The 21,524-nt window shown below is 36.7% G+C and overlaps 1 protein-coding gene across 1 annotated transcript; it reads left to right on the top strand.

Annotated features, from left to right (window-relative positions):
* Positions 1–4,133: 4,133 nt before the first annotated feature.
* LOC136250469 (uncharacterized) lies at positions 4,134–20,255 on the top strand. The gene is made up of 4 exons (XM_066042675.1): positions 4,134–4,294; positions 16,314–16,606; positions 17,135–17,305; positions 19,996–20,255. The coding sequence occupies exons 1-4, from the start codon at positions 4,288–4,290 to the stop codon at positions 20,131–20,133; spliced, it is 609 nt and encodes a 202-aa protein (XP_065898747.1). The 5' UTR covers positions 4,134–4,287; the 3' UTR covers positions 20,134–20,255.
* The last annotated feature ends 1,269 nt before the right edge of the window (positions 20,256–21,524 follow it).

The raw sequence follows: 21,524 nt of genomic DNA, 5'->3' as shown, positions 1-21,524 counted from the left end.
GAGATACAGAGGAGACAGCAGAACAGTGGACACAACTATACCATTTGAATCTACTGTTCAGTACTGAATTTTATTAGCAATGCATCAGGATGATCACTACTTATTATTAAATCCAAATATCCAGTTTGGCACTCAACACTGTCCTGGCTAGAGTCTACCCTATCCGATTTCATGAACCGTTTGTTTGTTTCTTTGATTGCTGGTTAATTAGTTTTTTTTGGATAATTTTGTATGTTTGTTTACTAATTATATTTTTTCTTTTTTTTGTGGGTGTGGTCAGTGTATTGTACTATGTGTATGTAATTGTTGTTGTTGTTGTTGTGTATGTTGTATATGTAACACTCCAGCATGGAAGAATGGCTAGTCCAAATGCTGCGAGTATAATTAACAATCAATCAATCAATCAACAGTCACCAGTGTTGGGCAAGTTACTTTTTAAAAGTAACTAGTTATATATTACATATTACTTGCAACTGAACTATTTAGTTACAGTTACATATTACCCATAAAATAAACTATAATAATATTACATATTATATTACATATTATATTACTTTGTGTCCACAGCCTTAAGCTGTCACATGTGAAACTACCACCTTATCACGTGACATGATTGCGTTGTTGGACAATATTCAAATCCTGGTTATAAGTAAGAAGCTGGTGAATAAGTTTCATTCAGTAGGCTGCATTATCTAGGCGTTACTCAGTGGATTACTAACGAGATTAGTAACTTCATTACTTGTAGTAATAATATAACGTAATAGTCCAGGCTAGAAACTTAGATTTTCAGGTCATCCTTGTTTTTCAAGATAAAGTAATTGTTTAAGCTGTTCTAAGTCAATTTGTACCTGCTGAATCCAAATCTGATGAGTGCCAGTTGCTAAACCTTGAGCATTTTTCTATAAATAGAATCAAATATGACCGTACCGATTTTTTCATAGCTGTAGAGCAAGCCATCTACATCAATCCTTTCACAGTAGTATTTGTAGCTATGAATAGATAGAATAGGACCTACTAACTCCTAAAATGAAGAATCAGTTTCAGTTTTCCCTTATAAGGCTACTGAACGTGGCAAGGACATGCATATTGTGGATACTGAATTCATTTATGCACGTGTCATTGGAATTATGGCGTCGTCGAGAGAGACTGTTTCTGTAGAGACTTATTCTCTCATGTGTGGAGTGTGGAACAGGAAACTTCCCAAGGTAGTTATCCTGGATGGCTGTGCTTTGCTTTGGACTGTTTATTGGCCAGCTTTACCAGCAAAAGTGTCTGCCTTATCCTTTGGTATCCCAAATATCCCAAATTCCTTTAACCAAACAATTACACTCTTTGCTTTATAACCTTATAACTCTAGTATTCTTGCAGATAGCAACACAAATTTTTTAGCAGCATTTCTCTACATAGCTATGCACCAGTGATATCAATGGGATGGTCATTGAAAAATCTAATTAGAAGTATGATGTAATTAAAGTTGCAAAATGGGTTAATAAATGTGTAAGATTTCATTACAATAGATTCAGTCTGTTTATTTACAACTTTTAGAAGTTTGCTGGGTAGCTATCATTTAGGCACAAGCAGAAAAATTTCAGGACAAAACATTATTGTATGATGGTTTTACAAAGGAAATACTGTCATGATGTAGATGTGGGAATATATATCAATGCCTTGCTGTATTAGATCCTTATAAGGAAATTTTTATTTCTAAAGTTTGCTTAGAGGTTACTGATCCAATAAAAGTGTATGCCTATATTGAAGCTGTCATTCATCTAAAAATAAACATTATCACAAAGTCAAAAAATGCGTGGAAAAAACTATTGGTGGGAAATCAAGGGTTATCAGTGACTAGTATCATGGAAAGAATAGAAACCTGACAATTTTACATGTGGTTTTTGACAGATACTACAACATGAGTACAAGTCAGGGTGTCAGACAACATGATTTAGTTGTGTTTACAAGCTAACAGAAGAGTTGATTCTACCCAAGCAAACCATGTTGTTGAATGTGAGTGTCAACAAAAAGAAAAATAATTGTTGATCGATTGTCGGATCCCACATGCAAAGCATCTTGTCTGAGCCACATCTGGTACAAGTTGGCATAAGTGAATGGCAAACACCAATAATTCATGAAGAAGCTAGGACATACCACTTGATCCAAGAAGTTGCAGCGGGACATTTCATTAGCGTGGTATCTGATGATATGGATGTGCTCCTCATTCTAGTTCATCACCTGCATGCTCTCATGTCAATAGCTTGCCACATCGCATTAAAGTGACAATGGAAGGATGTTCTGGAAGCCATGCAGTATTTCTGAATTCCCTTGGAGCACACGCTTTGAGTGGATGTGACAATGTCATTGGTATAGGCAAGGCAACTGTACTGAAAAGGCTGATGACATTCACAGATAATCTCAGTCTAGGTGACCTATCTGCATCACTAGATGAGGTCACAGACTCATGTCTCAGATTTGTAGCCACCAAGGAACAAGGGACATCATTGAACAGCATGCATGCAGACATCTTCAAAAGGGAAACTGCGGCTAGTGCCATATACCACCCAAGCTGAGCTGCCCACCACCCACTATGGCCACATTCAAATTCCACTGCAAACAGCATTGTGGAAGGCTGCAGGCATGTCTTTTCCCCTGAGATTTGGACCAATTGCAGTATGATTGGGAGATGAATGGGTCAGAACTTTGAACAGTTTTTTCCCTACCAGGATAGTTAGCTGCACTGGATGAGATACTCAACCTCTTCAGTTGTGGCTGCAAAACTGGATGCAAAGTGGCACTCTGCTCTTGTCATTCACCCTTACCTGCTCAGTGTTTTGCAAATGTATGGGACAAGCTAGCTGCCAAAACCCAATGAAAGGTTAAGCAGTAATACCAGACAGTTATGACAGTGGCAATGAAGGATCTGCATAGCCAAGCAAGGAAGAACTGAGCATGCAAACCATGGGATACCTATATTTTTATTTGTGATGTAATCATCTCGGCTTCTGCATTACCTTTGTAATGTTTAAAATACCGATGCATCTATAGATTTTTGAGTGCCACATTAGATTTTCTCAAGATGCTCAATTTTTGACATCTGGCACTCACCAGATTTGGAACCAGCACAAACCTTTGGTTTAGAAAATGTTTACAAAATTACTTTATACTCTAAAACAAGGTCATCTGAGGTATAGCCTGGACTATAATATTAGATTCGTTACAGTAACTATATTACTTAGGTAACGCGTTACATTAGTAAGTAAAGTAACTTGAGTTATATAACCTGTTTTTATAGCGTATTTCGTTATATTACTTAGTTACCACAAAAGTAATAATATTACGTAACGCGTTACATAAGTAACGCGTTACATATGCGTTACATAAGTAACGCGTTACTCCTAACACTGACAATCACAGATACAGAGGATACAGCAGAACAGTGGACACAACAGACTTTTAATTGAGATGCCAATAGAATATAGTCATTGAGGAAGTGCATGATTGCACATTCCATTAGGCACTTGTATGAATTCAGAGAAATAAAAATAATTACCACTCAAAAATAAAATGCAGTAATAAATTTTATGAGTAGATCTATATACTTAAAGTAAAAGTATTAGCACGATTTTAAACTAAACACAAAATTGGAATTATAGTTACAAAATTTTTATATAATTATGCTATAATTTTGACACTAAAATAGATAGGTAGGGGAGAACGGCTTTTGCTGACTATCATGCACGAGGTTAAACAAATAATCAAATCAAATCAGGAATTATATAGTTTCAAATATATATATAGTCACAAAAATTTTATGGCTATATGCTATAATTTTGATGCTAAAATAGCATCATAGGCTATACTGTTTTGTTTTTTATTATTTAGCTATTTATTTAATTCTATTCATATTAGCTGGTGGGCGACCGGCAGACGGAAACCTTACAAACTTTATAATCAAATTACAGTATGCTCTCGATGAATCTCTGGACTTCCCCCCACAAGGCTATTCTGAGTGTCCCATGATATCATGGTACAGTGGACAGGAAGTCACCAGAAACGTGACCTATATGGATCACGTTTTTCGGTTGGGGCTTTACGGTTTTGTTGCAAACATTCCGCAAACCTTACCGATACTTGTAGAATACAAGATCACCTGACTCAACCGCATTCAACAGGATGTAAGTGTTTTGTCTTCGACTTTGACCTAAGACGCAGATCAGAATTTGTGTGGCACCCTCTTGCAGTGTTGGTTGAGTGTTGGTTGAGCGCGGTTGATTCTGTATGCGAACGTGAAGGATGACAGGTTAGCTTACTAGTTTATATTAGCTGTATGCTTATACGGTTAGCTATATGTTGCGGTATAGGTAGCTATACTAGCTAGCTACTTCCGTACTGTGCGCGTTCCTTCATTTTCAAAACCTTCGTAGCCACGCAATCAGCTTGCTTGTGTTATACAGTGTACGTATAGGAAGATCACTACTGCATGAACTAACTGCGTGGCAGGCTTTGCCGAAAAGAGAAGAAATGTCTTTGGCGCGTACTTATAGACTACTCGATTTATAATTATGCAACTGTCCTGTCCCAGGCCACCTTGAGCAGACTGAGGTGGCGAAAACTAGCCCTGTGACAAGTTCTGATCAAGTTACAAGTGCGTGTTACAAATCTCACTTACTATAGCTTTGTCTATAGCTATTGCAGATTGTCCCTGCCCTGGGAAAACTATATAATAGCCCCCTTTTGCTGACTTGACATTTATGTGCACATACATGATGCTGTTTATAATTATTATTGCTTTACAAATTATTACCCATATGTCACACCTATACACATGATCAGCTTACAGTAAAATGAAAACATTTCCGTATAGGCTTGTATATAATAGTGCATGCTTTTGTGTTTTGAATCAGTAATGCATGACCATTAATTTTGTTTATAGTGCAGCTTGTCAGAATTTATACAAATATTTACCCAGCACAGCTGCACCAGTTTGCTCAATATAAAGTGGAATGCTTTATGACATTTAATGCTCTGAGTCACATAAAATCCACATTATATAGGATATCTCTGGTAAGGGATACTTAGCTACTATTATCATGAATTGGCATTTTAATGTGACAGTTTTTAACCCCTGGCAAAGAGTTATACAAAAAGAATGAGAGAGAGAGAAAAAAGCATGAGTATGAGAAAAGAGTCCGTAACATTGAGCATGGAATTTTAATTACAAAAAACATTGATCACAAATAATGTGGAAAAGAGAATAGTAAGTTGTAAGATGAAAAATGTTTGCACTCAGCTAACGTGCAGTTTATATTGATGTCACAACATCCTATATTTCTTCTTGTATTTTAATACCAACAATAAGCACTTACAATAAGCACTTAATAAACATGCAATAAGCACTTACATATGTGTTGTCTAAAAATGCTACTAAGAGTTAATAAATATGCGAAAAGTACCAATGCTGTATAGAGATCTTCAGAAAATCTGAAAGTGTGTATATTTACGTGATGCCACGACATCATGTGAATGGCCACAATATTTTATGGAAAACTGGACAAATTTTGGAAAACTATTGGTAGCTAGCATCTTGAAAACCACTAGATATATTGTTAAGTACTTTGTGTACATAATTATTATCTCTGGAGTCTTGTCTTGTCTCTAAAACTGATGCATTTGGCCAAAAGCTATTTACTCCTCATAATTAATTGTCACCTTTAACATAATGGAAAGGAAGCCATTTAACTATACATGATTAATTGTCGCCTACTCTCTTTTCCCACATTATTAATCTCTTGACCCTACCCTATTACTTTTTGAGCACTGCAATTAGGGCCTGAAAGCTATACCATACCATCAAGAGTCCATAATAAAGAGGAGAGTGTCCAACTCAGTATTGTACCATCAAAAATGAGCCCGGTAAGTACATAGTGATAATTGTTCCTGTTTGGCCACATTATATCCAAATTCATTTCAAAGAAGCCTCTCTATGAATGGGTGTCAAAGTGTTTAAAGGGCTTCTATCAAAACTCACTAGGCTTCTTTAATATGAATATGGCTAAAATATGGTCACAAGGGACAATTACCACTATGTACTTACCGGGCTCATTTTTGATGGACCAATACTGAGTTAGACACTCTCTTCTTTATTATGGACTCTTGATACCATTAACAAGCAGTACAAAAATCCTTTTCTTTGCATGTAATCTATTATATATGCATGACTGGGAAAGAGGTTACAGGGGATTATTCAGTGAACCACAGGAACTTCCTTTTTGAGTGAGATCATTACCATGACTTGTTTGATCATCCATGAAACACCTGGCACTTACATTTTCAATCCCCAACATAACCTGAGCTAAAGAAGTAGTTGTTATAAAGTGCTTTGTATAGAGGCTTATGTAATATTACTGTAACAGATGTTTCAGTTATTTTTTTGCAATTAGCACTTTTGTATTAAGTATCAACACATATGTAGTAAGTAGTAATAAGTCTTTGTTCTTTGTACAATCAGTGAAAAGTAAATTGTTGATAATCATATATATGTATATATATAGCTAACTTGAGCAAAGCACTTCTCTGTGTATACCTATACTTCACTACATTTGGGCTATGTGCCTAGGAAACTCAAGATAATTATCACTTATCAGCTCTTCAAAGAGAACCTACATGAATGATAATAAGACCTGCCAATATGTTTAGCAGATTGAATTACTTATATTGATCAAAATCCTAATAGAGAACATTCATAATAAGCATCCTTGACTTTAAAGCAACCTTTAGATGATTGTTATTATACAAGGAACTTCTTGGTACAAAATGGTATTATTTTGCATGTCCATATTTTTTCAGATTGTATAGTTATTGTTGTCTTTCCTATAGGAAATCTGTCTGCTTTTTGGAATAAAGCTACATAGCCAGTCATTCCACATGTGCCTGGTCTACTAACTAGGTTTTAGGCCAACTGTATCCATCCTCAAACTGTATAGAATCCTTGTCTACGATTACAATCATGATATCTACCTTCTGCTGTGTGTATATTATGAGTGTGGCACAATTGAAAGTTTCTCAAGTCTTGGTACAGGAGTTAGCATGCATCAGGGACACCAGAATCTGTTGCATGTCTTAGTGAAGCACAGCGCATGGTTACTGCATACTTTAATTTGAGTGGACGAAAACTGATCATTATTCCCTGTTGGATCATTTGAAAGTGAGAGTTCTTTTGCGTGTGTTTGCATCCTTAATATATAAATGGCATCTCTCAGCTAAATTCTGTAAATTCTTTTTTCCAGCTGCACTGTCTGCCTAGTAGCAATAAAATATAAAATAACCTGTAACTTTGAATCATCATTAGTGCATACCTGTTAATTGATGGTAATGCTTAGAAATGCACAGAGCATCAAACCTGGAACTATACAATTACTAGGCCGGTGTTCTAACTACTTGTCTTTGCTGCCTCACACAGAGTGACATGCACATGCATGTGTGCACACACACACACACACACACACACACACACACACACACACACACACACACACACACACGCATGCACGCACACATGCAAGTGTTTAAATATTTTTGTAGTTGGACTGTAAAAACTTTCTGAACAATTTTAAAACCAAGTGTGTGCTTAGTTTCCTGAAATTGTGCTGAACACACATCTTACATTGGACAAGAAACTTGCGAGAACGCATCAGTTGAATTGCTATCACTCTGAATTAAGCTTCAATTGAAACACAATGATGACTTTACAGTGAAACAAGATACCACAAGCACTAACAGAGGCTTGTGATGTAGTAACACTTGCACTTCAATACTTACTGGTGCAGAGTGTAAACACAGTAGTTACTTTAAAAATTTTTTGTGTGATCAATTGTTGTGAACCTTCCTGCCCACGAAAATATTTTAGCTATGGATGATTTCACGCTACATTGGCTCATATGACATTTATCACTTAAATATTTGTGGGTGCCTTATACTGTCTACTCTGGACACACATAAGCAGCCTACTGCATGCAAGGTGACTCTTGGTGTACAAATAACCGGTTAGTATATAGCTTGTATAATTCTTGTGTGCATGCATTAGTTTAATCCAGTAGAGAGTTACAGTCACCAAAAAATTTCAAACCGTTATTTCTTTTTAAGAATGCATAGTTGGGTTTTTGCTCAATGGATATATAGGAAGAAGACATCAACATAAAGGGAATTACAATTTTTTAAAATTGCACAAGTGGCGGCCAAGAAATGCCTGTCAATGTTAACAGTGATCAGTGCATTATTAAAATTAACATCATCGCAGGCATTTCTTGGTCGCCATCTTTGATTTCACAACTTTATTCACCCAGGGTTTTGAAGGATGCACCCTTTTTTACAGCGTAGATGTTTTTGCATGGATATTATGTTGCAAGATTTTTATCGCACAATCATGCTTAAACAAACTAGCAGCTGTCACTGCCATTGTGATATAGAACTTCCTAGCAATTATTATCCTATCAGCCTCATTTCAATATTTTGCAGAATGGTTGAATCCATTATTAAAAATAGAATTATGTCTTACTTTCAAGCAAATGACCTTTTTTGTAATGAGCAACATGGATTTCAAAGCGTGAGATCTTGTGAGACACAGCTTTTAACTGTTATGGAACATTGAACCAGGTGTATTGATGACGGCACTAGTATTGATGTAGTGTACCTTGATTTCCAAAAAACTTTTGATAAAGTTCTGCACTAATCGGATGTCTGTTGACTAAGTTACAGGCATATGGAGTGAATGGCATGCTACATTTTTATCAAACAGGAAGCAATGAGTTGTTGTTTGTGGGATATTTTCTGAGTGGTCTACTGTTACTAGTTGGGTCCCACAAGGTAGTGTGCTTGGTCCCACCTTATTCATATTATATTAATGATTTACCTGACTATACACAAAGCTACGCGGGTATCTTTGCTGATGACACAAAACCTTATCGTCCCATTTGCTCCCCTGATGACTCTTTGACTTTGCAAAATGACATTTACTCTGTTCTGCAGTGGTGTGATACTTGGCTATCTTTTCTCAACTTTCCTAAATGCCATTACAACACAATTGGTTGTTCCTCATCAAGTAGAGAGTATTATTTTCCTTCTGAAAATGAAGCAAACATTATTTCTATGGTTACTGAAGGGGTGTTGTATTTGATAAGAATTTGAAATTTACACCTTTACATCTCATGCTAATCAAATTGCCAGTACTAAAAGCCAATAGAGTGTTAGTTTGGAATCCTTATTTTATGAAAGACATTCGTAAATTAGAAGCAGTTCAAAGAAGAGCCACAAAACTTATACCTTCCTTGCATGATATGACTTATTCCCAAAGACTCCAATAATTTAACCTACCCAGTTCACTTTGCCGCCACACTAGATTGGACCTGATTATGACTTTTAAAATTCTTAATAACTTAGTATCAGTGGACAACGATTCTTTTTTACTTTAAATACCAACCCTACCTGATCAAGTGGACTCAAAATTTACAAAAATAATTCTAATGCTACTGTTAGATGACTTATTTTCACAGAGAATCATTAACGGTTGGAACACTTTACCTCCTGATATATTGTATTCGCACCTAATGTACTTATTTTTAAGATTTGTTTTGTATGACCACCGATTTTATCATACAGTACGATAATGCTGTATAGTAGGGACAATGAATTGGCCAGTGATAAAATATCACCTATAAAACCAGCCTCAATTTTCCTCACAATGACATGACAGCATTGGTTGGGTAAAATCAAGCCCAAATGTACCTTCAGATTGGCCACAAACATTTTGTCAAGTTGCTACAGAATTTAATTTTTTTTTTATTTGATGGAATTTTCTACTGCCTGCCCAATGCATTCAGTCAAGCATAGCAGAAAACTGTGTACAGCTACAGCCCTACTTCTTTCACGAAAATGTTTCAAATTCACTTAAGAAGAAACCTTTGGCATATTGGTAAACATACAACGTGTGCGCTATTGCATTGCCTTTTATCCTTCTATACCAGTGAAAGTTTTTCATTGGTAGTAGGGCTTCCATCCACGGGCGCAGCTACACATTATACAATATAGTATTGCATAATGTGTACACCCATGGACACATGTTGTAGATGTTGCAGTGCTGAGTGAGCTGTCCAATATCTAGAGTTAAGTGTTTGTTTTTAGCAAAGTGTTAACTACTTGCATTTCTGAACGTTTGCTGTGACCAACACTGTTCACTACAGGCACAGATCCAGGCTTCTAAAAGGAGAAGTTCCACTCTTAATGGTAAACTCCCCAGCAATGTTTCACTGTTAAATCTTACCTTAGGCCTGTAGAAATGCAACTGAAATCTTTAACAGTTGCTGTAATAGCTGTAGATTAAGACGATAATTATTTTTAGAGGCGCCTATCACAGAAAGATAGCGGTTTCAAGTGATATTTGAAGTATTGTTGCTGTAAACAGTAAGTGTTTTCACTGTTTTGTCATTGTAATAAGTGTTTCTTTGACTGATACACTGATTTTTCAGTTAAAGAGGGGTTCCATGGAATCCTTTGAGCCCCCCTCCCCCTCTCCCCCATCAGATCCGCCCCTGCACTTGCTGCTTCTCTTCTTTGCTTCATCATTATCCAGACTGGTAGCATGCTTTCCTTCATAACTTTCTTTGCGTTTCTTCACATGGTGTGTCAAGCAAACCACATATGTGACCTAATTTTAGAAAACTGTTGATCTATGCACAATAGTACTTTTGTATTTAAAAACAATGGGTAAAAATGCAAGCTCCGGAAAAAAATTTACATCGCCTTGCTGGTCAGTGAATTGACACTCCAGTGGTTAAATCCTGGACATCATCGTGCTCCCCTATTCATAAGGAGTTCAAAAGTCCTTCATACACAGGTGGGTTTCTGAGTTACAGACGTTTGTTTATGTTGTGGTGACGAAAGAATTTACGATGATCTTTCTTCAATGAATTTTCCTTCCTTCCGGATCACAGAAGAATACCTTTGGCAAAAACTATACCTTGATGGATTCACAAATTCATGGCAAATACAATTACTAAAGATTCAACTCTGTACGCCATTGTATTAGTAAGTTATGATGGTTTATGTAAGCGTCTGTAGATTATTTTTTGATATCTTTTGTACATATTGATTTATTTGCTCGTCTGGCTGTCTACTGCTGCATTACCCGCACTGCTTAACTTATGAAGCTGAAACTTAGCTAGTCCATTCCTCTGTCCCTGTAGACAACAAAGAACCAATAAAATGAATTTTGATAAATGTGCGTTTTCTAAAATTAGGTCACATATAGCTATAGCTACATAAGTGCTACTAATACCATGTAAACAAATTATTTTAGTGAGTGGACCTTGTGTTAAGTTACTTCTAAGTGAATACAGTTAAGCAATAATTGTGGTGTGCTGTATAGTTGTAACTAATTAGCAAAGATTTGCTGACTACTCACATATACTTGTATAATTGGTGCTGTCATTAACTATAGTTGTGTGGTTTTGTGAAAAGCAGTCTTTCCATGCTCACATCCAATTTGCAAACTTTAACGATTCATAGCTAACTTCAGACAGATTGAAGGAAACTAATGACTTCAAATCTGGTCAATAGTTAGCACCGACATTGCTAAATGGATGAAAAGTTTCATAGGGATAGCTATATACCTCTCCTAATATGGTTAAAGATCTATTTCAGAAATCCAGTTAGATTATTGTACAGTGTGTTTAGTGGTCAAGAGCTTGCAGAAAAAGTTCACAAACTAGTATTAGGAATTTTAAACTAGAGTAGTACCACGGTAAAAAGTACTGAAACAAGCTGGACTGGAGTATTATAGTATGTAATGTCCAATTTTTGTAAAACATTAAGAAGCAAATATCCCTACTGTGCTGTAGAGATGAAATGCACAGTAGGGATATTTGCTTCTTATTGTTTTACAACAATTGGACATTACATACTACTCCAGTCCAGCTTGTTTCAGTACTTTTTATTGTGGTACTACTTTGTCCCTACTCAAGTTTAAAATTCCTAATTTTTTCTTATACTTGTTTTATTTAGGTATATAGTTAGCTAATGCTATTTGTACTTTACTTTTCTGAGTTTGGTTTTTATAAGACTTTGTCTTTCCTTGTAACAATAATAACATTAACAATAATTATACAACCAAATACTAGGAATAATAAGAAATGCGGTTAAAATTACGTCATAAAATAAAAATGTATAAATAATGTTTGAGAAAAGTACATGGCCTAAGGCTTCGCACTCACCGGGAATAGTGTATGAAGAGACAATTGTATAGTGGGCGGGTGTTTTCGTGGAGGTGATAGAAATGATACGATGGTTATATTTAATGCTGATCAAAACAGTTAGTACGTGACACCCACTACAAAGTAGGCGGATTCAATTACCTATTTAGATGAGCGAACTACTGTTCCTTTGGTTTTGAAAGTGTTGCCAGTTGGCACACTAAGTGTCAAGTTGCCATGCCAGCTGCCAGTGGATGTCCTCTGTGAAGCAGGTAGCTAATTAAGGCAGCCACGCCCGACACCAACGAAGGAAGTTTGCCATGCCAGCTGCATAATAACAGGATTAAAGCGGTATGTTTGTTTCCATTGTTTACTTGTATTTTGTATATTTCTAGGCTCTGGTTGGCTTGGCTGGCTGTAACTAACGTATTGCAAAGAGCGTGGTGTGTTTTCTTGTATTGTTTACTTGTATTGTATTTATGCCTTTTCCTGGCTTACTAGGCTCTGGCTGGTTTGGCTGTCTTTATCTGTTCACCTGGCTTGCATACTCCTACAGTATACATATTGTGTATCTCCTGCAAGTTTTGTATGCATATAGTGTGTACCAATCCCTGCGCCCATTGCCACGCCACTGATGAACCATATTTAGCTACTGGTGACCTCTAGTTGATGTTGATACTGTGCTGTATATTGGCTACATATTCATCTTTGGTGATGTTGCCAATAATGTATATAATGTATCTCTCCTCTATGTTTTGTATGCCTATATACTGTGTACACATCACTGTGCCATTGATGTACCGGTACTTGGCTACTGGTGGCCTCTAGTTATGATGCCACTATTGTGCTATATCTGTCACTATTGTGACATATTGAGATCATAATTATTTTGTTTGTGCCTTCATCACCTAGTTGCATGCATAGCCTCACCAGGGGTTGTCGCATTGGTGTATGTACTTGGTTGTATGTGACCCGGTCCTAGATAACAGATTTTAACAATAATAATAGCTTTCCGCCCGCCTGCATGGTTTTTTTTGTTTGACTAATACGGGAAACAAGGAATTTACAACTGTTGGCCTAAACACTGGTAGATGCACTGTGACATCTGAAGCAACCTTGGCTGAACAAGACTTACAGCATTACCTTAAGTAGCTTGTAGGTGGTGTAGAATCCTGCAGGTCCACTGCCCACTTCGCACACATTGAAGGTACCCCTATTTCTGCTAACACAGTGACTTCATCTGACTCTTGGTGCAGCAATACCAACCACAAAGTTTTTTAATAGGTGCAAAAATAACGTCATTTATGACAGCATTATTAATGCTCAATCTTGAATCTTCACCACTATCTATGGCTAGAGTCTTGGCTAGAATGGACTTGCAGCTAGTCTCTTGCAGAAACTCAAACCCACAATTAATTGAATAGTGTTAATTACAACCCACAATCAATAGTTTGTTAAATACTTGCGTGTTTGAGAAGACCTGAAGTGCAGAAGCAGGACCTGAAGGTGTTCATATTAACAGAAATGAAGGACATTATACACATTGAACCAGATCGGTTCAAGTCTAAGATGGAAAAGGAAGTGATTCACTAGCTTAACAGTTAATATGCAAATAAGGTTAGTCAGTACCGACTGTGGATTTAGAGTTTGTCATGCACAAACATCTGCATACACTGAGAGATGCCTACACCGACCAGACTGCTTTTTGCTGCAGTTTTGTTCTGGTGTGTTCACTTGTGCAGTATTTATTTTATATCCAAAATCTGATTTCGTTGATTGGTACGTGATAAAGCCATTCTGAACAGCGCTGACTGTGCAAGCCAGCTATCTACTCAGCAATCATAGCAGATGTAAGTTAATGTCATCTGTTAACAAAGCCTTTGTAAAAGTTTGTACAAATCGTCATCAGAATGGCATCAGCTATTGAGAATCCCCTAAATCTTTCTCCCCTAGGGGCGTAACCAGCCAATATTTGATGGTTGGGCATAACATCAACTTAATTATATACACACACAAGAAATATGCTCACTTTTATGTGAGACATTATCAAAGAAAAATATGAAAGTGTATGCACACAAGGCCTACAGCTACCTATGGTATAGTGTAAACAAATGCTGCTTGCATGCATGCAAACATTTACTAGCTATATGCTATTCTATTAAACTTGTAGGGCAGACATCCACTGACGATTGTCGTAGCTAGGCCCCGGCCTATTATGCCCAAAATTTTACCTATTATGCTTTTGAGCATTGCTCAAAAATTAAGCCTATTATACTCAAAATTATGCTTTCAAAATCAAGATTATGTTCTAGAACTGACTGTTTTATTAGAGTATATTATTGTCTTCTGACTGCTGTATTAGAGTAAGTGACTGCTGTATTAGAGTATTTCTATCTTATTTCTGCAAAGTGTGAATAACCAACAAAGAAACAGTTTAATAAGTTATATTAAGTGTTTTTAAATGTGAAATGCACTAATAATACTATTGGCAGTGATTATTTGCATTCTTTCAGGTGCGAGTATTCCACATTTTAATTAAAACTTCAAATATCATCCCTATTATGCTGGCATTATGCTTGATGCTTTTGGTCTCCTATTATGCTTTAAATTATGCCGGCATAATCGGCCGGGGCCTAGTCGTAGCCGAGCCTCACGTGATATCAAACTGCTGAACCTACAAGAACCAACAGTGTAAACAGTTCATCACATATTTACTACAATCAACTGGCAATATAGCTTACAGACTGTAGACCTATAGCAGCCAGCGATAGACCTATAGCAGCTATGTGCCTACAAACACCACAGCGATATGTAAATGTAATGCTTTTTCAAGTATTTGAAATGCCACATGACCCCAAATGAAGGCTGGGGGTGCTAATTTATGAATATCATAAATATCACCATGCCAAGAAAGCTTCATCCCAGACCTATAGCAGCCAATGTACATTTTGCATGAATCTGGTGTAGTGGTGTAAACGGTGAACTCGGTTAATCAGTACAAATTAATCAGTACAAATTAATCAGTACAAACTAATCAGTACAAATTGTGCACATGACACTTGACCTTTTCTCAATTTCCAGCTCCATTTGCACATGCCATTATTGTTATCTAGAAGAGTACGTTTTCCCGTTTTCTTTCATCAGCAGTAAGTTAGGCTATACAGTACTTTCCTTATCAAAAAATATGCTTGACAAGTCCACTGAAATGAAATTGTTTGCTGCCAGCACCATCCACACTGAATCCTACTGACGATTATCACTCATTGTGACTTAGAGATACACCACGCTTCGACTCCATTTAAATTCTACATAATGAGGTACACATTTACACTATACAGTATTAAAGTAGGGTTGTTGTGTGTGCTGCTGTGAATCCTTGCGTTAATCTTAAGCTACTTGTGATGGTTGGGCAAATGCCCGCCCATGCCCACCCTTGGCTATGCCCCTGTTCTCCCCTCCAAGAAAAATCAATCTGGCTATGCAAGACCCAGCTGATACACACACATACACACTACACATTCACAACAAAAATACACTAAATTTGTGCAAGCATGCAAAATGAGGTATTATTAGCATTATTGTGCATTTGCATGTCATAAATACATACATACATGCATACATACATACATACATACATACATACATACATACATACATACATACATACATACATACATACATACATACATACATACATACATACATACATACATACATACATACATACATACATACATACATACATACATACATACATACATACATACATACATACATACATACATACATACATACATACATACATACATACATACATACATACATACATACATACATACATACATACATACATACATACATACATACATACATACATACATACATACATACATACATACATACATACATACATACATACATACATACATACATACATACATACATACATATAGAAATTTAAGACACTATTATTTTGTTGTTCAGTGAAATGGTAGTTCATATATACACAGAATTAAGAATGTATGAATGTGAGAATGTATACACAGAATGTATTTATGTTAACATTTCATTATCTAGACCAGCAATATCCACCACCAGGAACAGGGTATCCCCCTCAAGATGTTGCATATCCTCCAGCTCAAGAAGGATACCCTCCACCAACTGGGGGATATCCCCCTCAAGGAGATGTGGGATATCCCCCTCAAGGGGATGCAGGATATCCCCCACCCCAGGCAGGGTACCCTCCACCAGATGCAGCAGGATATCCACCACAGGGAGGGTATCCTCAGCCGCCACCACCCCAGGGGTATGCCCAACAGCCACCTCCTTACTTTGATAACAAAGGACCACCACCACAGCAACAGGCTCAAGTGAGCTAGTATACGTAGAATATGTAGGGTCGGCATATAAATAACAATATTAACAGAAATCTGGGGGCATGGTCTGCACTAGCTTGATGAAACTTGTTCACAGATATTTGCAAGTGAACAGCTGGAACAGTAGTTGTATGCATAGGAAAGAATATGAGGCTCATGGTCAGGATATTTTTGCTTAATTTTTACTTATGAAAATTTATTTAATTTTCCATTCTATGGAAAAGGTGGGTCAGTTGCATTTGTGAAACAACTAATTAAGACATGGCCTAAGTATAAAATGTTAATTACTTATGTTATGTGTGCACGTACAACACACACACACACACATGCGCGTGCACACATGAATGCACTACAGTATAAATCACACACATGGATATAGATTACATGCTCACACACCCATGCATGCACTGTCATGTGACTGATAGTTTGCAAGGTATTAAACCATATCTCTTTTCTTCCTTGTGTATGAGAATTCAACATGTATCTTGTCATTGTATTGTGTTATCTTTTTCCTTTCATTAGAACAATGTTGTTGTTGTGACAGACCAGCCCCAGGTGGCCTCGACAGTTGTCCATGTCTCATCCAATGTTCCTGACTACACTATCCTATCAATTGTGTTGACCATATTGTGCGTCTTCTGTAACATTTTTGCCCTCGCCTGCACCATTCCTGCCATTTTCCTTGCTGCTCAGGTACATTGTAGTTATTAGGATGTTTGATTATGTACATAGCTCTATAATGTATTTATAATTAATACAAATTTAGAAATTTTAGTGATCAAAGAATATAAAAAAAGTGAAACAAGGGAATAACAAGAGAAGTTGTCTATACATGCAGATATACTAATGAACATTTAATCCCTATACTTCTGTTTATATAAACCATGACTGAATTAGAGAATAAATGTCCATTAGTATCTGCAGGTATTGGGAACCTCTCTTGTTTCACTACAAGTTTGCCATTCCCTTGTTTCACTACTTTTTATTCTTTGATCCCTAATCCAACATAACATTTCTAATCATTCTATACCTATACTTGTTTATTTACTTATGATAATGAACCCGTGCATACTGCATCTAAAGAAAGAATGGCACAGACATGCCACAAAACATGCACCCCAAAAATCAATTACTGAAAGTGGAATGGCCATTATGCTTCATCTTCAGCTCTGTTCCACCTGTTCCACCTGTTACACAATGATACAAATGAAGAACAGTACAAGAAGTGTCTCTGCAATCACTATGGAAAATACAGGTGATAAGCATAATAGCTACCACCGCAGCCATAGGGAAGCCATATCGACTGACACCTTTCATTGTCAGCAAGACACAGAGGAGGACAAAGGTAAGTCCGTGATGTGTGTATTGTATGTACTGTGTATGGTAAAAAGGGATGAAGCAATGTCAACCAGTGAAAAAATCAAGCCACTCATGAACTGCAATGGAGGTCATAGTCATGCACACTACTTTTTATTGATCTGATGTGATTTTTAGATTATCTGCTTTCATGTGATACTCGATTGCATGTGCTAAGCACACACAGCATGCCAAGCTAGAGGCATGCTCCCCCAGGAAAATTTTTGAAAATAGATACTCTGAAATGGCATCTGGAAGCTATTTTACTTGCAAAGCTCCTTTCTCTTTTTTTGTTAATATTGATTAGGATATACGTATCCAGGTAATTTTGTACTACAGTACCAATTAATTCAATTTCATATCTACTTTTACTTTCAAAATTTCAGTGAAAGCTTAGTTCTTGAGATACAGAAGCCATTGGGATTGTAATTGCTAATGCATGCATGATATGCATGATCAATTAGCCCAATGCAGTGCCATGCAGATGACTTGCTGGAACTTTTGAGTGATTTGACAACAATTAATATAGATGTAATGGCTTAGACTAAATAGAACAGTGGCTATATTCTATACCAAATACTCTATTAGAGTATTGCGGTGACTGTTCTATTAGAGTATATTATGATGACTGCTCTATTAGAGTATCTTGATATTTTACAAATTTAAGTAGCTGAAAAGTGGTCCGGCCAATGCCAGACCGACTGGACCGTGGGCTCCGGCTCTGGTTCAATGCATAAATAGGTACTTTTGTACATAGCTATGTTGTAGCAGAACGACAGTTAAAAAGTGTACAAAAATGTCAAATAAATGATCTGCCCAGTCTTAAATTTAAACCAGGGACCTTCATACCTAACTCCCATATCCTTAATCACTGAGCCACTGTTGTCACAGCTGTTCACCTCACTTAAGTTTCTACCTTGTAAATGAAAGCTCTAGTTAAATCTGGATTACACTGATCTACCAATAATTGTTCTAGAACATTCTATGTGTTGTATTCAAAGTCTTCAAAATGTGTGCTCTATTAGAGTGTTACAAAAATGTTAAGTAAAAGTCAATGTAATACCTGAAGAATTTATTAAAGATACAAAAAGAAGCTTTTCTCTCATTGTTACCAAATTCAATACATGATTGTTATTATGAACTCAAAGATGGTAACTAGTGCACAGCCATTGTTAAATCATTAATATAATTGCAGCAATTTCTTGGCTTGATATAACTTTTTCTAGGGTTGTGTTTGTTTCCTTTTCCCTTTGCTGTTTTAAAAGAAGGTGTACAGGACCTTATCTAGACAATGGAGGTACTCACATAAGAGAAGTTCCACTGTACCAAGTTGGTTTTGAGTGATTGTTCATAGTCAATTTGCATTCACAATGGTTTTGTACTGGAACAAGCATGTTTTTATGTTGTAAACATGTTTGCATGCCTCCACCTTGCTGGTATCAATGCGCTTTTTGATAAAATTGAGTTATTTACAAAAAAACAAGGGATATGAACAGACTATAATATGACATTTTCATTATGCATTGACTGTTGGAGTACAGTACTGCGCTCAAACACAACGTCGTCTCATGAGAGTGCAAGTAAATAAAAAAAACTTGCTAGTTAAAGGGCGTGACACCCATTTCGCTTATGAGTATTCATCCTGTTTCATTCGAGATGAAGATTTGTGAGTGAAATGGGTGCCATACCCGTTAATTAGCAAGTTTTTTAGTTGCTTGCACTCTTGCGAGACGACGTTGCATTTGAGCGGTATTGTATTTTAGTCTTTGTCATACAAATGTGATATGTTGCTGACTCGGGAATGTAAAGTCTCCATCTGAGGCTGTTATGCTAGAGTTGTGCTCAATACTATTGTGCCCAGAATTTGGTTGCAGGGCATTTATGATGATGATAATTGTATTAAAGTTGTGTGAAAATTCAAGATAAGAGAATGGTGTATTATCATAATTCTGCATGTGTGGAGTAGAGTGTGTGTGACGTAAAGTGTGCTTTCTATCTGGATTATTTGTGATTTCTTTTCTCTACAGGCTAAGGACGAAGCAGCACGTGGTGAACAGGACATAGCTCTTCAACACGCAAGGATAGCTCTCTACCTCAACATTGGTGCTATCGTTTCTTGGGTTGTCATCTGGATAATATGGATTGCGATAGCAGCAGCTGCATAACTTTTGCATGTAATATCTAAACTTCTACATACAAACTGTAGTGTGTGTATGAATAGTTTTCTTTAGTTTATGCAAGTACATTCATTTGTATGCAGAAAAATTATGGTAGTGAATAGACTTTATGTGCTCTCATACTGTGGTAGTTGTGTAAGAAGAAGTTACCAGAGGAAGTGAGACAGCAATTATTAATGGCGCTAGTGAAATTTAAAAATGGAAGTAGGGTTCTAGCAATAAATAGTAGTGAAACAAAAGATAATCTATACACATTACTTTTAAGATTCCCAGTCCCTGTATTCACAGCCACTAGTGGGACAAATGATGTAACATCGAATATTTATACTGTGGCATATTTCACTATCATCATTATTATGTAATCTCACTGTTTGTTTACAGAAAACAAAAGAGGTTGATGGTTTGGCTTACTGTATATACTCTTTGTTAATTGTTATGGTTACCGTCTTCATTGTTATGCTACTGTCTTTCTTCATTGTCAAGCTTAAGCCAACATTTTTATGCGTGGTTATTCTATTGAACATCCATACTCTGAGAAGAGTTCAAATCCCCAAATATAGCTATATATTGTAGCAGGAAATATATATTATTGTTACATCTATGTAAAATTTTCTCATCATTTCCACAGTGACAGAGTCAGGGGCTATATCAATGATCTTTTCAAGTCCTGCGAAAGAATAATCACAATGAGCCCAAGTGTATCGTTTGGCATGACACCATACACGTTCTATAGGGTTAATTTCGCAATGAAATTTAGGAATAAACATGACTCTGTGACCCCTCTTCAAAATTAACTCCTCTACTCTTGTCTTCTGAAACTTAAAATCTCTCATTTCCTGGAGTATCTTTATCATATCACCCTTATGCTGCTTATTCGTCACATTCACTCCTCGCTCTTCCAATACAGTTTTTAGGCCTTTTTGCATACCACTGGCTGTCACCATTTTTTGGGGCTAGCCATCCCACACAGTATCTCTTTGAAATGGTTGCTTTCCACCATCTGACACATTCATCTTGTGTGCAAGAAGTGCATTGTCGGCAAAAGCACAGTGCCCAGGACTTTTATCAAATAGAAAAACCAGAGTATTATCTGATGGTGGATATTTAAACTCAGCAATTTTGATAGCAGTCTCAACCTGGGCTATAAAATGCTCATTGTTCCAATATCCATCACCTTGAGCACCAAATTTGAACAAAATCCTAGCATTTCGTGAAAGGTTAGGCTGGGATAACTTCGCCAGTTCATGCTCTTCAGAGGTTAGGCATAAGAATCCACTATGTTCATCAATAAAGTCACTCACCATCAATCCTCGACCCTGACTTTTAGGGCGAAGTGCTAATTTATCTTCTTCAGCCCACTGCCATGACTGGCTTTCATT

The sequence above is a fragment of the Dysidea avara genome, chromosome 3 (genome assembly GCF_963678975.1).
Source record: "Dysidea avara chromosome 3, odDysAvar1.4, whole genome shotgun sequence".
NCBI classification, from domain to species: Eukaryota; Metazoa; Porifera; class Demospongiae; order Dictyoceratida; family Dysideidae; genus Dysidea; species Dysidea avara.
This window is presented reverse-complemented; position numbering and strand designations above follow the sequence as displayed.

Bases quoted from the DNA above. Each gene is read 5' to 3' on its own strand.
- LOC136250469 (XM_066042675.1), top strand. The intron at 16,607-17,134 runs GTGAGCTAGTAT...TCCTTTCATTAG, and splicing joins CACCACAGCAACAGGCTCAA to AACAATGTTGTTGTTGTGAC. The intron at 17,306-19,995 runs GTACATTGTAGT...TTTTCTCTACAG, and splicing joins CCATTTTCCTTGCTGCTCAG to GCTAAGGACGAAGCAGCACG.